This window comes from Saccoglossus kowalevskii, chromosome 15, assembly GCF_978046115.1.
Source record: "Saccoglossus kowalevskii chromosome 15, keSacKowa6.1, whole genome shotgun sequence".
In the NCBI taxonomy this organism is placed as follows: domain Eukaryota; kingdom Metazoa; phylum Hemichordata; class Enteropneusta; family Harrimaniidae; genus Saccoglossus; species Saccoglossus kowalevskii.
In genome coordinates, this window is record NC_140655.1 from 22,505,001 (window position 1) to 22,521,255 (window position 16,255).

General features: G+C 34.6%; 2 protein-coding genes across 2 annotated transcripts; one reads left to right on the forward strand and one right to left on the reverse strand.

Annotated features, from left to right (window-relative positions):
* The first annotated feature begins 1,595 nt into the window (after nucleotides 1-1,595).
* LOC100367874 (folylpolyglutamate synthase, mitochondrial-like) lies at nucleotides 1,596-3,880 on the forward strand. The gene is made up of 6 exons (XM_006816231.1): nucleotides 1,596-1,616; nucleotides 1,735-1,857; nucleotides 2,064-2,182; nucleotides 2,273-2,441; nucleotides 3,311-3,475; nucleotides 3,758-3,880. The coding sequence occupies exons 1-6, from the start codon at nucleotides 1,596-1,598 to the stop codon at nucleotides 3,878-3,880; spliced, it is 720 nt and encodes a 239-aa protein (XP_006816294.1).
* Nucleotides 3,881-14,124: 10,244 nt separating this feature from the next.
* LOC144342279 (uncharacterized) lies at nucleotides 14,125-15,719 on the reverse strand. Its single transcript, XM_078005547.2, has one exon. The coding sequence runs from the start codon at nucleotides 15,717-15,719 to the stop codon at nucleotides 14,559-14,561; it is 1,161 nt and encodes a 386-aa protein (XP_077861673.1). The 3' UTR covers nucleotides 14,125-14,558.
* Between the last annotated feature and the right edge of the window lie 536 nt (nucleotides 15,720-16,255).

Here is a 16,255-nt window from a genome sequence, read left to right on the forward strand (position 1 = left end):
CCACGTGGAATTTTCCAGCAGATCCGACAAAGAATATGTTAAAATTTACCCCGTCAAGAAAATTAGATTATCCAAAGCTTCTGGGCAATGTCACCTGAATTAATTAGCAAGGCGGAATCGAAAAAAAAAATATTGGGACTCGAAAATATATTATGTTTTGGTAGCAATAAAACTGTTACCAGAACAAATCAACTGTGAAAATTATGCAATCATCGTCACACCACCTAGTCACAAACTTAAAAAATAATAAAATTATATTGCATCATCATGTTTAGTCTGGTATACAATTACAAGCTCCACCTATCTATTCTATTTTAAACACGCCAGTCACTACAACAGATAACTGTGATGATGACTTATCGAAGGAAAACTCAAATTAAAATTATTTGCGATCTACTACACTCAGTCTTGTAGTAGTCTACTTCCAACACATACCCGACTAAAGGCTGATATTAATATTTTCCCCAAAAGATTTCATTTGGTTAACGCCGACACCTTATAACACATGAACCAACTATAATGACGTCGTAAACACAGGGCAACATATATATGTAAAATATATAATTTCGTTTTTGAGTTAGCCGGTTAGTTAAGTTGCTTAAAACGCTACAGTACAGCAACGGTACGTCGTGTTTTTCTCGCCGGTAAGATCATTTTTTCTGTCACAGGACTAACTTTAAATACGTACATGATGTACCATAACGACTTATCCCTCATCAGCGATTAATACAATGTCTGAATTTAAAAAAAAAAACATTGTAAAAACATTGAATGATACTTTATTCCATCAGAAATAATAAAACCAAAAAATGAAATACTTTTAACTGAGGGAAAAATAATTAATTAATAAAGAAAACAATTAATTAATTAACAGTGATATGATTAGTGGATTAGTTTGCAACCTTTGTGTTGATGAACATTGATTTCCCCCAATCCAATACGCTCTTCTAATGAGATTTGACCTGGTCGTAGCCCGACATGTAGGCGTGAGTAAGCCTTCGCCTACCGAACGGCATCTGACCTTGGGTTTTGAGCACCGTGTGGGATGCAACTCAAGCGACCTCGTCAGACTAACTCGAAAGCAAACCGTTTAGTCAAAACCAAAGAAGTTAGCGAATTTGCAAATTCGCTGCCCCAATACTTTTGAGACTTGCTGTAAGATTAACAGACGTTTTTTTGTTATGACTATAATTACAATACTTGGTTAATGAAACCGGGACATACATTACGTAGACCTAACATAGAATACATATTCACGACTAAACTAAAACAGATATATATACTGCCGTGTTTTTGACATGAGTAAAAATATACGTTTGTTATCCTTTTAGTTTGATATTGTTAAAACTATACCAAGAATGCCAGTGTATGTTTGTTTAATCACTGTATTTTTAGTTTGAGTGCGATAGACTAAATAGTTATGTAACCTTTATTTAAATGTGCAAGTAGGCGTGTTTGAACATTACATATTCAACATTCAGTTAGGAAGCATTTGCCAGACAAGGTGGGAATTTAAACGTTTCAGTACATTTGTCGTGGATCCGAACATTTTTACGAATTCTTCAAATTGTTAAATTGATACTCGACGTTAGGAAATGAAGGATGAAACGTACATGGTAAGGTTTTTATTTTCAGACAGTTTACTTGTAATATTATGTTGCTAACCTACATAATACGACACAACTGTTTTTACCATGGCAATGTGTGACGATTACGTAATACTGTTCATTGCAGGACGCTATCAAGTTGTTACAAGATGCATCAGCGACCCCGGAAAATTCTGTCGAATTTCTAGAACTGTACAGAGCTGCAAATATTAAAATGTTTAAGGACAATCTAAAAACAGTTGATATCTCTGTGAGTTCTTACATTTGCTGCCTATATATGGTGACAGCTGTTCACATTCCAACAAAATATGATTTTAAAATACATTTTAATACTTTAATACTGTTATGAATTTAACTATATTTTGTGGAACCGACACGTTGTCACATTCCATTCCAACAATACGTTGTGTAATACGACAACCTCATTTCAATATATCCATTGACTATTGTTATCAGATAGACGAAATAGATGCCTTGAATATTATTTATATAAGTGGTACAAAGGGAAAAGGATCTGTGTCTGCTTTCTGTGAGAGAATATTGCGAGCAAATGGATTAAAAACTGGAATGTTCAGGTGAGAATCATTTCGTAAAACTTCGACTATCATTGAGTCGACACTAGTAATATGATTTTCTGAATAATTTTAAATTTTCCTTCTTCCCAGCTCACCGCATTTGATGGAAATTTGTGAGCGAATCCGCATTAATGGATTGCCACTGTCATGTGAAGACTTCAGTAAATACTTTTTTGATGTCTACAATAAATTAAACGACATACAGAATCGTTTTAGTTTTCTAACAGTAATGGCATGTCACGTGTTTATGCAAGAAAAGGTAAGGTTTCAGCCATAAAACTAAATAACTGTGTTCTTTTTTTCTTACAAGTTATTTCGTAGTTGTCATATTTGTTGCGTGTCCTGTAAACACCATTTGCATTTACTGTTCCCATAGTCGCATGTGTCAAGTAATTTTCAGAAAGCATAAAAACAATTCGCTTCATTAGGTAATCGCTCGAAATCAACAAATAATTTATTGTTTTATATCATTTCGCTATTCGCTATTATAATTTATACGAGTACATGCCAGTATATCAGATATCATGTGTAACAAGCTATGTTCCTGTTTCCTGTTTTTGAAAAAAATGGATTAAGGCAGGTGATCAAAACCAAACCTGCGGTTTCAGGACCGGTATCCTTGGAGCTCCGGGGAGCTACTATATCCTCTAAGGAGCTCCGCGGGGCCCCGGGAGCTCCGTCGATTTCATTAATTAGTTTTTATATGGATCATCCGGAAACGGCATTCTTTCTGTCTGAATTTGAGCAGGTTCAACTAGAAAATGTAACTACCAAACGTCTGTGTGTTTTTTAAAATTAATTTTTCCTGTTTTTTTATATAGTAACTTCTTTTGAAGTTAAACAATGGGTTTTCAATTTGTTCCAGTCCTCTCGCGACAATCGTATGCCGCACTGAATTGTCAGCTCATGAATATGCTTGCATAAATTTGAATATTGCGTGGAGCTCCAAGGAGGGCAAATCATCTCCTCAGAGCTCCTCGGTTCCTGGACAGGACACCGCTGGTTTGCTAATGATCACTTCCCTAAAAAATAAATATGAAATTAATGTGAACATTTTATATGTGATTTGATCACGAGATGTAATAGTTAACAAGTTTTTATAAATTGTTTTTCTAATTTTCTGTATAGGTTGACGCTGTCATTATGGAAGAGGGCGCGGGAGGGACCTACGACTGCACTAACGTTATTCGATTCCCTACAGTCACTGGAATAAACCTCATTGACTTCGATCATATGGAAATGTTTGGAGACACTCTAGGTAAAATAGCTTGGCATAAAGCTGGCATTTGCAAGGTGGGCAAATCAATTATCTAATCCAGACACATAAATGATATTAACGCAAGAACTTTTGGTCGATTTGAAGAACATATACACGTGTAAGCAATGATAATATAATATAATATAATATAATATAATATAATATAATATAATATAATATAATATAATATAATATAATATAATATAATATAATATAATATAATATAATATATTATATTATATTATATTATATTATAATATAATATAATAATTCAATTTTGAATCATTAATCTTTGAAATGATTATGTTATTCCCCAGCCTGGTCGACCTGCATTCACAGTTACACAGTCTAAGGAGGCCGTTGATGTCATACTAGCTAGACCTAAAGAACTACACGTAATTATACAATTACCAATTACATTCCCCACGATAGACAATTGACATGTACGACGGCGTTGATTAAAATAAGTATTGGAAAATATTAGAAATGCTGCCGAAGAAGAGGCCATCCTGTGCATACATACATTATATGTATTACTTTTACTTTTCATTAACATACAACATGTAAATGATGGGAAAACAAAATGTGCGCTATAATATTGATTTCCAGGCACCAATTCAGCTTGCACCTGATCTGGATAACTACGATTGGCAGGGGCAGCCTATGACTCTTGGTATATCATCAGAAATCCAATGCTTCTTTAGCATTACAGTTATGTAGATGATGGATGGAAGAGCATAAATCGAGTAAATACAGTTTATGGTTACATCAACAAATATAACAACGAACAAAACGATGTTTGTGTTTCGATTTCTTGTCTTTGGCACAGATATCCAGATAATCATTTTGCGGGCATCTGTTAATTGTAATGGTCATGGGCGACTTACAACTTATTAAAGTATCAGCTATTTATCAAGGCTTGACTGACCACGATTATTCTTTGTGGCATACAATACGCCCATCAATCAATCAAAAAACACCACTTCATTGTTTCTGTCTGCGGCCTCCTCCACAATTCACCAATCTACTGCAACAATCACTGGCCCTGCATAAAGGTTGAAACATCACTTCTCTCGTCCACATTTCCTTCTAACCATTAATATGCGCTAATATCACTCGAGGGTATCGTAATGTCACATTTTACTTACAAAGTACCACCCTATTGAAAGGAGAAATATCGAATATTTGAATTATAAATGAATTATTCCCAATGCATTGAGAATAGTTTCGCATTTGTTCACAAATTGGTATCTGGGATACTAATATTTTACTATACTTTATTATATAAAATGTTTTCATGAAATGTAATTTCAGCATCATGACTATTTACATATTCTTTGTTAGATCTTGCGAGTTTTGAAGATGTACCGATCAATGATACCTCATTCATTTATCAGCGGTAAGCAATGATGATAATGATTTAATTTGAGAGATTTCATATTTCTTTTCATATCATGTGTTGCTTACTGTATTAAACAAAGTATACCCGGAATAACTATAAGTTTTGTTTATTTTCAAACATTTCGTCATATAGTATATCAAAACTTGAACTTAAGGTAGAGATGCAGTTTACCTGACAGGTATTTTAATTAGTTAATTAGGAAACCAAGCTGACATCCCTTGTTCACAAAACTATATATTTTCGAAAAGCTTATTGTATGAATTTTATAATTTTGTTAGTATTTTTTTTATGGACACTGTAGTTTGAAATATGCACAAAAATGTGCTTTTTTGGTCATAAGTGATGTAAAACAATTAGTTCCTAAACCATGCTTCTGTTTCCTATCAAAATTGGTTTATGGGTACATCTGTTTGCTATGAAGAAAGTGCCGTCTCGAAAACTCTCTACAAGTTGCCAATTTTGCACGGCAGCAGCTAAAATTTCACTACTTCAAGTTTATGCACAAATTAACATCCAGGCTAGTTGACTGTACGAGTACGATTGTTGTGACACTGTTCAACCAAAAACAATGCTCCGACGGCGTTTTGAAGTTAAACACATTGTCAATCATTTGTGAAAATTTCAAAACAGAAGGTCAAAGCGTCTAGGAGCTATTTTTTTAAAGTTCTGGAATGTGCACTAAAAAGAAGCTGAGATAAATGCTAATTTGCATAACAATTCACTCAGTAAGAAGTTTGCTAATGCTCATAATTAAAATGGCTGTAACAGTTCCAAATTTAAATGTATTATCGTTTTGTTAAAAGTTAAATATAGTGCATAATATGGAGATCCCGTCATTTCTTTTTTCACTATGTTTCTTTTTTATTATTAATGTACAGCCATGTTAAATCTTGCTAAGCATTCAAAAGGGAGAATGTTTGCACCATCTATATTTTAAAATCGTTTTTTGAATATCTTCCACTATTCACAGTTCTACAAAATTGTAACAGTTTATAGCCAAGACTGTTTGGATAATAAAAAGCAAAAAATAACAAAAATTCAACTCCCAAGTGCCCTCGAACCTGCATCTCTATGTGAATAATGCCGTTTTCCCCCAGTAATGTCGTAGAGTAACAGTCACGGTACTTAATTATAACGCTATATGCCATAATACTATATGTTATATTGAAATTAGATTCACAAAATTATTCATCAAGTTTTTTGAGGTAAAACTACCTATATTATTATATTATTGTTATAGTAACAGTCACGGTACTTAATTATAACGCTATATGCCATAATAATATATGTTTCATTGAAAGGAGATTCACAACTTTATTCATCAAGTTTTTTGAGGTAAAACTACCTATATTATTATATTATTGTTATATAATACTGTTCCAATATTAGATTGCCTCGTATCGTTCATGCACACTGATTGTAATGGAACAAAAATGCTGCATCCGAACTATCGATATGTAAAAGATAAATACAAGTCACTGGTAAATGAAAGTGAATGACGAAACAGTTGTTAACGGTGTTTTATAAAACGGTGTATAGTACATGATTTCATTAGTAAACCATATCATGAGACTCTCGCACAGAAGTGTCAGGTATTTTGTGTCAATCTAAATAGCTTGTTTCTTTATTAGATGCTTTTATTGAAGTTATCCTTGGAATTTTATTATTTACAATTCTACTCGTAAAATTTGGAAAACCTCTCTAGTTGTAGAACCTCATACGACCCTTTATTTTCCAAAACTGTTGTGTCTTGTGTGTCTATGCGCGCTAAGACATCCATATGCAATGTGTACATATTAACAAAGACTTGGTATTTTCTACTAAGCTAGTAGAAATAGTTTTGACCTATGATCATTAAATCCTACTGGCCAGCACGTACACAGATAATAAAACGAGAGAATGTGACTTACTATATGGATGGAGCGCATACAAAACTGAGTATCATGGCCTGTGTTAAATGGTTCCAACAAGCAGCATCAGAAGAAGAATCAGAGCTAGGGTACGTAGAGGGACAAATAGCGGTTTTCTGCATATACCCCATGTAAAAAAGTAGACACCATGATAATTTCATAAGCCAAGTAGTTGAACAATTGTCCCCTACACTGTGGTTAACAGATAATATCATGATTTCAGCAGGCTTAGCTGATATTGATATTAGTAATTGTGATAGGTGCATGACACACTCAGTCATGATTCCTTTTCGTAGTCATTATCTGTACGACTTGTAAGCAGTAAAGATAACAACTGTTTATATGAATTGAAAAGTAGCGAAATTTCTTTCATTACAGGAATCGTTGCGTGAAGGTTCTGATGTTTAATGTCACCCGCGATCGTGATCCGAAAGTATTAATGGAAGATCTACTTCCTTGTAAGTTTGTAGGTGCTACCTTCTGCCCAAATGTCACCGACTGTGACTCTGGACAGTCATTAATGGGTAAGCGATCATTAAATTACTCTCTGATATAAGAATATCAATCTAATGTTCTCACTCGAAAAAAACACAATACCTACATTTGGAGTGTTAAGAAAGAAAACAAAAACGGGTAAATGCACCAAATTATTTGGGAAGGATCTTTGGTTGTTTAGCTTTACATTATTTGCTTGGCGCTATTAAACTATAATATATAACGCACGCTTTTGTTTTATCTTATTTATTACATACGATCGACAACATGTTCATAGCCTTCTTGTTCTCAACATTATCCACATTATTGCATTCCTATAAGGGAAACACGACAATGTTAATAATATTACTAGACATATAGGTACATCAATTAACCAAACAATAATACTATACTAGCATTAGTAGTGATTTCTCAAGAAATAAACTGTCAGTAAACTATGTTACGGTATATTGTTAACTGCACTGAATATATGGGCACAACGTACTTACAAAATTTAAGTTAAATATCTGAGAAATGTTCAAACCCATACTGATCGCCTGTGGTTTGATAACCTGTACTAACCGGTTTATAATTTTATATTATAGATAGATCATTCCTTGACATATCGATAGAGGAGGAACATGATTTGTGTGAGCAAAACAGACAGGTGTGGCAGAGCTTGGAAGAGGGGGAAGAACGTGATTCAGGGACGCCATTACCATCATCTACTGCGAGAAACAAATTAGTTTCAGGTTCTTCGAAATATGTAAGATTTGAATGCAATAAGCATGCTCTGCAGTGGATAGCATGTGGCAAGGACTCCCAAATACCAGAGCCGAGACTTGAGGATCCCAAACCACCGTAAAGTATCATGGAAGCAGACCATGTACAGGTTCTGGTCACCGGAAGTCTATATTTAGTTGGTTGCGTTATCCACGTTCTTGATCTAGATATTATGACAAACGGAATTAATTGAACAAGATGGTGATACACACACGTAATAAGATCCAAATATACAATGTGCAGGAATACTGCGAAACACGTTTTATATGTAAATCATCTTTGTGTTTTCAAACTGATCTCAATATTTCTAATGGTGTATCGCCATGCTATTTAGTTTGTGTATGTCTATTAACTTAGGGTATATCTACCTTAAAATGTATCTACTATATATTAATTCCTGTATTTTAAATTATATAAATGGTCGGTGAATATTTAAAATTTATTTATACTTACTTACTTACTTACTTACTTACTTACTTACTTACTTACTTACTTACTTACTTACTTATTTACTTACTGACTTACGTTAGATTGAAATATGTTTTTCAAATTATAATAGTTACTATTATATAGTATAGTATTTAGTATTTGTATTTATATTAGCTTAGGGTATATCTACTATAAATTTATCTACTATATATTAATTCCTGTATTTTAAATTATATAAATAGTCGGTGAATATTTAAAATTTATTTATACTTACTTACTTACTCACTTTCCTACTTACTGACTTACGTTAGATTGAAATATGTTTTTCAAATTATGATAGTTACTATTATATATTATAATAATTAATGACCATATTAGTAAATGTTATTTGTTCCTTAATGTGTAGGCTGTTTAAATGTATTCTAATATGAGGTCAGCATTAAGAATCGTAATTTACTATAAGAACATTGGCAAACCTAAAATAACACGCATGAAACAACGATATATTAAATTTGAATACCGAGATTGAAATGAATTGATTTGAAATGTGTAATTAGGCTAGGAAGTAGCGAATAAAGAAAACAAGCGGTAGCCATTTGTTTGTGTATTGCTTAAATTTAACAATTTTGTAATATATGACTATTACACCTGTATAGTTAAATCCAAGTAGTAGAAGTGGGGCACTGTGTTACATTTAATTTTAACATAAATTTATTTGCTTGGCTACCCCATTTCTTTAACCATGAGCTATGATTAACTATAAATTTAAAGATTTTATAGAAACCAGAATACATAGTCGAAGAAAAGCCATTTGTTTGTGTTTATGGCTTAAGTGCTAGATTCGATACTTTGGAAAACTGTTGCTTATACCACAGTCCCTCTACTGTGCTTATACACATTGTTTGAGGCGGAATTATGAATGACTTTTACAAATATATCATTTAAACGACCAAAAATGACATATTAAGAATGGATGGACTGGTTAGTAAACCTAGTTGTGTAGCAAGACACAGAAAGTTTTCAATCGCGGTTTTCAATTTTTAGAGTGAAGATTCGCGGCAGTGATCAGGATATGCTAGTCTGAAGTGTCAAATTAGAATACTCTATTAAGTTTTAAATTAGGGTAATGCTATGGCTATCTACATATATCATAATCATAAACACATTTATTGTGTTGTCACGCTTACATGAACTTATTTACTCTCCTGTACTTATGTGACTCAATCAGCGGGGTAGAAATATATCTCTATGAAAATAAAATCGCAGTAATGAGCAGGCACATTCTCCGTCGCAGAGACTATGGGTCTTTTATCACTAAGCTAGGTAGTCGCCAGGGAACGTCCCACTAGTCTCTGCCACAGGCTAATTTAAATATTAATGACCGGACCTACATTTTGCTTTGCCGTGAGTGCGTTCGCGTCGCTCCTGAGGGTGCCCCAAACGACGTGGCAGAAAGTAGATGTATTGGTCCGTTGCTATGCAAGCGAAAATCGTATAAAATGTATAAAATTTATTTTGAAATCACGCCCACTGGCATTTTATGTTTGAGAAAATTACTTAAACACGTTTGTACTTATCGATTTCCTAGTTCGCTATCTCTTTTCTAACATCGCCCAGTTGTGACGTCATATAGCAGGCGAACGAAAACTGGGCAGGCGCGAGGCGCCCGCGTCACCCCGAGGCAACGACGCGAACGCACAGACGATTTGAACTGACGATTCACATCTACGTCTCCTACCGCACAATCTACTTTTTCATTATTTTAACATTGTGAAAAGATATTAGCACTGAATGTAAAAATATTTGACATATTTATTTTAAATAACACACATTTTTTTCAACAGAAGCTTAGGATATCAGAAACAAATGAATTAAAAAAAAAAACGCGGAATACCAACAATTTTGGTGTAAAATGTCGCCTGTGGCAGAGTCCAGTTGCAGCTCTCTGTGGCTCCCTAGGTCAAGAAGACTCTGCAAGGGAGAGTGGGGCAGGCAGTCAGGATCAACTAGAAATCTTAACTTTAAGGAGAAGCATGCAGAGAATTGTGTATTTACACTATATGTTAGGAACCACTGTTATTGACACAATAGTGGACTTGGCACCGCCATTGACCGTGGCGATTCCTGGTCCACACAAACTGCTTTGATATATTTACACAGGAAAATTGTCCTAGTTTTTTTGTTTCCGCTACAGCCATGTAGCACATTGAGTAGGTAGCAGTGAAGAGCTTGGTGAGACTACATTGGACCTATCTGTACATGCAGCACAGTTGCTAAGTAAATATAACCACTGTCAGATTTCTGAAGTTTTAAGTTGGACTGCCATAGACAAGTAGCAATGACTTCCCTTGCATTGACTTTGCAACAAACTGACATGTTTTTATTCGCCGCTATGACGAAGCAGGCGTATTTCTGCACCCCAGAATCATTATTTCCAGGAATATGGTCGATACGATATATAGTATATTCAATACAAATATTCACGCTTGCCCAACAGTATTACCATCGTTGAACTGGCATTCCATTATGAACTGTTTGCATTGATTTATAAACTTATTAATATATTTTGAACCATAAATTTATTATTCTGTCTGACTTTACGACAAAACAAAGTTTCAATTGATGAAGTACGATGCTCTGCAATGTGCATTTCTTTTGTTTTTATGTGTCATACTAAATTTCAACTTGTATCGCACAATGTTGTGTTCGCATAGCCAGCCATTTAATAACATGATTTCATTTCAAACCGTTTTATTAAAAATGATACCAGCATGAACAAGTCTTTTGTCAAAGGAAATAAGTTGCTCTTACGACTTCGTATGCTACTCTACGTATGTGGGATACAGCGAAACAAAAAGGTTCACATACTGGTGACCATTACTAAATGGATTAATTGGAGACAGATTTTGACCCGAAATATTGTCATTGCGCTAAAATATACGACTAAAAAGTAGAACAGTATCTTAAATTTTGCACTACTGATTATAACTAACAAATATTATCGTACTGGAGGAAACTGTTCACAATATTATAATTCCTATCAATAGAAGTGAAGATAAAATGGAACGACACTGGCTTTCTTTTCTGTATCTTAATTATAGGTATTCATAATAATGAAAATGGCACAGTTGTACAGGTGGAATACATCTATTTACTTGTATACATATTTACTATTATTATACGTCTGTCACCGTAACGCCATAAGATACAGCGTGCCGTAATTTTGCGGTATTTTACGGGGTATTTTCATCCTACCATATTAGGAAATGCGAATTCCAAATATGGAATGATGACGCGCGTAAGCGTCCTCTATTAATAATAAAAACAAACATGACTACCACCAGGATTTGACGGGACTTCACATAAAGAAATTCGCTGATTCTGTTATAAACTTTTTGGATTTTGGCATACCCATGATGTATCATTTGGAGGAAAAGATGTATAATAATAATGTTATTACGAATATACCGCATCGCATCAACCTCCACTGCGCGTCGCTCGATACTCTCGCTGTACTGCCTTCGTGCATACTTTTCGGTATCCCCGTAATAACTTCACATTATTAAAGATGTACATACTTTTATGAAGTTGATCAATGTACCAGTGAGAATTTGTTGATAACATATAGACGCATTTTTGCATTAATTGGTTTATAACATCATTAATAATATCATAAAATCATACATAAATTGATTATGTGATAACCACCTTGTCACACGCAACGTAATATTACCGTAATTGGTATAGTACAGGTGTGATGGTTCAAATACCAAAATGGCAACAGTAACAGAAAGACTTCCCTTGCGGCGATGATAACATACGGACACGGAGCCAACAGATGAGGTTTCAACTGGTACTGGTATAATTATACTCTGCAAACATCAAGTACAATAACGCGGTAAAACTCCACTACTCCAATAACTAGATACTTAAACTCCAATACAATTCAACGAGATCTCCGATCTGAACTCAGTGCTGAACAACTCCCCCATATATACCCACACTGTCTATAAATAGACCATTACACCAGCATACATAATGAGTCTGGAACTTACTACCAATTTCTAGAATGTTCCATTACCTTCTATTGCCTCCTACAATGTTCTATTACCTATTCAACCATTTTCTAAAAAAAATCGAGAATATTCCACCCAGACACAGTATGGTTCTAGAACATTCTCAGTGACACGGAAGTGGTAAATAAGTCGTATGCGACACTCCTTATGGTTCAAGATACTCATTAACATAACTTCCATAATATAGAATTTTTGTCAGGTTTCATCTTGCATTTGGGATAGTCAGGTCGTCCTTGCAAGTCGTCATAAAATATAATAAGGAATAATAAAAAAAATACAACACCGTCTCGTTCCATTTATAAACATGTGTACATTCGCATAGTCTAAGGTGTCATAAAAAATACATAATAATCATAAACAAATACATACTAATCAATGAAAGCAGTTGCTGGATATGCATATTAAACTGAATATTTGTGCTTTATATTCATATTTTTAAGTTTTTTCCCCTTTTCACTTGCTGTTGTATGTTTTTTGCCTTATTAATGGAACATGTGAATGACACTTGTTACTATAAAAATTCCTATGCTATTCACTCGGTTTGTATTTTATAGTAAATAGATTATTTCATTTCAGGGAGAACATTGCATTGCACAGGTTCATAGGTGATTGTACCCTGAAATTGAATGAAATATCGAACAATAATACATTGATCTTAATGCTGGTGCATCAATACAGATAAACGATGAATTCTTCTTCTGTCTTCTGGTTAATATATATATATAATACACGAAGTGTTTATTTCTCTCATGATAATAACATTGTATTTCTTTATTTTCATTCACTGTTGGTATAGCCTAGTTAACATCCAAAATAAATACATAAAAAAAACGTACCCCATTGAGGGTTTGTGAACCTGGTCAACTTTTATTGCCAGATGAATTATTCGAAAAACACTAAATTATATACCGTATTTCTATACAATGACGACATTTCAACTTGCTGTGGGAATTATTAAAAAGAGTAGGTTAAGGAATGGAGGATGAGACCGCGTATGAACTGCAGCAACAGATCTAGATAACTTTATTGATCGAACTGAAGAAGAGACTTTTCGTCTCCTACTTATGTACTCAAAGTAAATATTTGTTACAATGGATATGGCCTTGTACATGACTGGTTACAATGGATATATGGCCTTGTACATGATTGGTTACAATGGATATGGCCTTGTACATGACTGGTTACAATGGATATGGCCTTGTACATGATTGGTTACAATGGATATGGCCTTGTACATGACTGGTTACAATGGATATGGCCTTGTACATGATTGGTTACAATGGATATGGCCTTGTACATGACTGGTTACAATGAATATGTCCTTATACATGATTGGTTACACTGGATATGGCCTTGTACATGATTGGTTACAATGGATATGGCCTTGTACATGACTGGTTACAATGAATATGGCCTTGTACGTGACTGGTTGCAATGGATATGGCATTGTACATGATTGGCAAAAAGATAAGCGAGCTGATTGGTTGAAATTAAAACAATCTTATTGGCTGGCTCAGTCTCAGTCAGAATCCTAAATTGCTATCAAGTTCAGTTAGTTTCTGACACTAGCTGCATTGACAACACTAATGTAAAATGCAATATAACCGCGTTTCGCACATACTATTTAATAAAATAGGAATATATTAACACAATACTGGCTTTAGAGTATTGGACCTAACCTATTGAATAGATTTAAATAATAATTTATCTCTCTATCAATGAAATTACTTGTACGATCTTACAGTAATTACCGGGGGCACTATTTAAGAAGTATGGGTCTGACATTTTTTACTTCGACTCACATACATGAGTTGCTACTCAAACTATTCAAATATTTGATTATTCTGATTAGCGGTAGCAGTCAATAAAACCAAGTTTCCCATCAAATATAATATCGAAACATCAAACAGAAACCAGACAGAATATATAAAGAACAGCATGATAAATACACATATCGTTGGTGGGAATTGCAAGTCATATCCCTATTCAAACTCATTGAATCTCAAATTCGTCCATGTTCTACCTTTTGTCCGTATATGTAGATTTAGTCCCAAATCTTAGTTTGAAAAGTATTCCCCTTTTTCTTTCGTCTTTCTAGTCCCAGGCCTCGTCCAAACCTGTCGGTTCCTCGGTACAGCTCCTGTTTTTCTTTAGCTTCAGTTTTCATTTTAAGTAGCACTTGCATGACTTTCATTTTGGCCATTAGTGGCTTCAGCCTCAGTCCCGCCTTTGCTGGTTGCAGTCGTTCGTTCAATGGTTTATCTTTGTCTTTGAACAACGCCGAAGTTGGCATTCTTCTATCTATTAAAGTGGAGCTTTCCGATTTGGCCGTCTCGAATAACTTCTCCGCTTGGCGTTTTCGACGCAGCTCAGGGTCTATTTCCATAGAAGCTTCATTTCTTTCCTTACTTAAATGGCGATACACCCTGCCTTCATAAATACCGTATGGCGGTAAATTTGAGAGAGTCTTTGGGGTAGATCTCAGATGATAGGTACGTTCATTTAAAGTATTTGAATTGTCTAGTCGTTTTTTCCGTTTAACACATTTAACAAATAGTCTATTGGCATTACTAACTTCTTGTATATGTTGTTCTTCATCACTCCCATATTTTGAGCTTTTTGTTTCTTCGACGCCAATGCGATTATTCAAAGGTTTTATGTCGCTACCCCCACTTTTACAGCTTTCTCCACCATCAACGTTGCCTTCATCAATAGTTTTAATCACGTTTGCATTGTAATCAACTATTACTTGATTCTCAATCTTCTCAGGATCATTATTCTTTATCGAAGATAGACTGTCTTCATGTGGTCTTTTAATAATTGGCGCCAAACGTCTTTTATATTTATGTCCCACTCGTAGTGTCGTATTTGCAGCCACCTGATTCGGCAGTTGTGTTTTATTTGCAGCCAAGTGATTCGGTAACTGTGTCTTTGCACAGTTATACAGTGCTTTCTGGTAAACCTCATATTTCTGTGCGTCCAACTCAAGGTGGCGACGTATTCTAGAAAATCTAACTTGCTGTAGTCTCTCCTGGTATTGCATATGCTGGACAATTTTCGCACACCGTTGGTTTTCTTGTGAGTTCAAAACAAAGGCACGCCGTCTAATCTTCTCACTAGCCGGGAAAAGATCACGGAGTTTGCTTGTGGGAAGGTTACCACCTTGCCTATTCTTTGATATTATATTCAACTCGAATGTCGACATGGTTTAGAAATCGTGAATGGTAAGACTGATGTTGCACCCCAGGCCAAACCAAAACAGTACACATCCATCAACACCTAAAAAAAAAATAGCATTGTTCTGTTATTCAACTCAATACAGTCCATATTGTGTATTGCTAGATGTTCATGGCGTTGGAACAGTTCATTTGCAAATGAAAGGATGGGGGCGAGGCTCGCAGTTGTTTTCAGAAAGATTCTATGTGAGGGATGGACGTACACGAACAATTGTTGCCTTCTATCAATATACGAGAGCGTACAATTGTTCAAACTATATAACAGTAATTGAACGAGAAAATAAATGTGGTTTGTCGATAGAATTACTTCCCACGGCGATATATACATATATTTTGTTAATAACAACGGTTTGGATTGCTGTTATTTGACAGTGATTATTTGAAAAACTGCTTTGCATTAAGAAGTGATATTTGACCTCATTGAAGAAAGTACAATTACATCTCCGGGATTTTGTTACAATTACAACATATATACGTGCAGAACGTCTGCAATAAGTTATTTAAA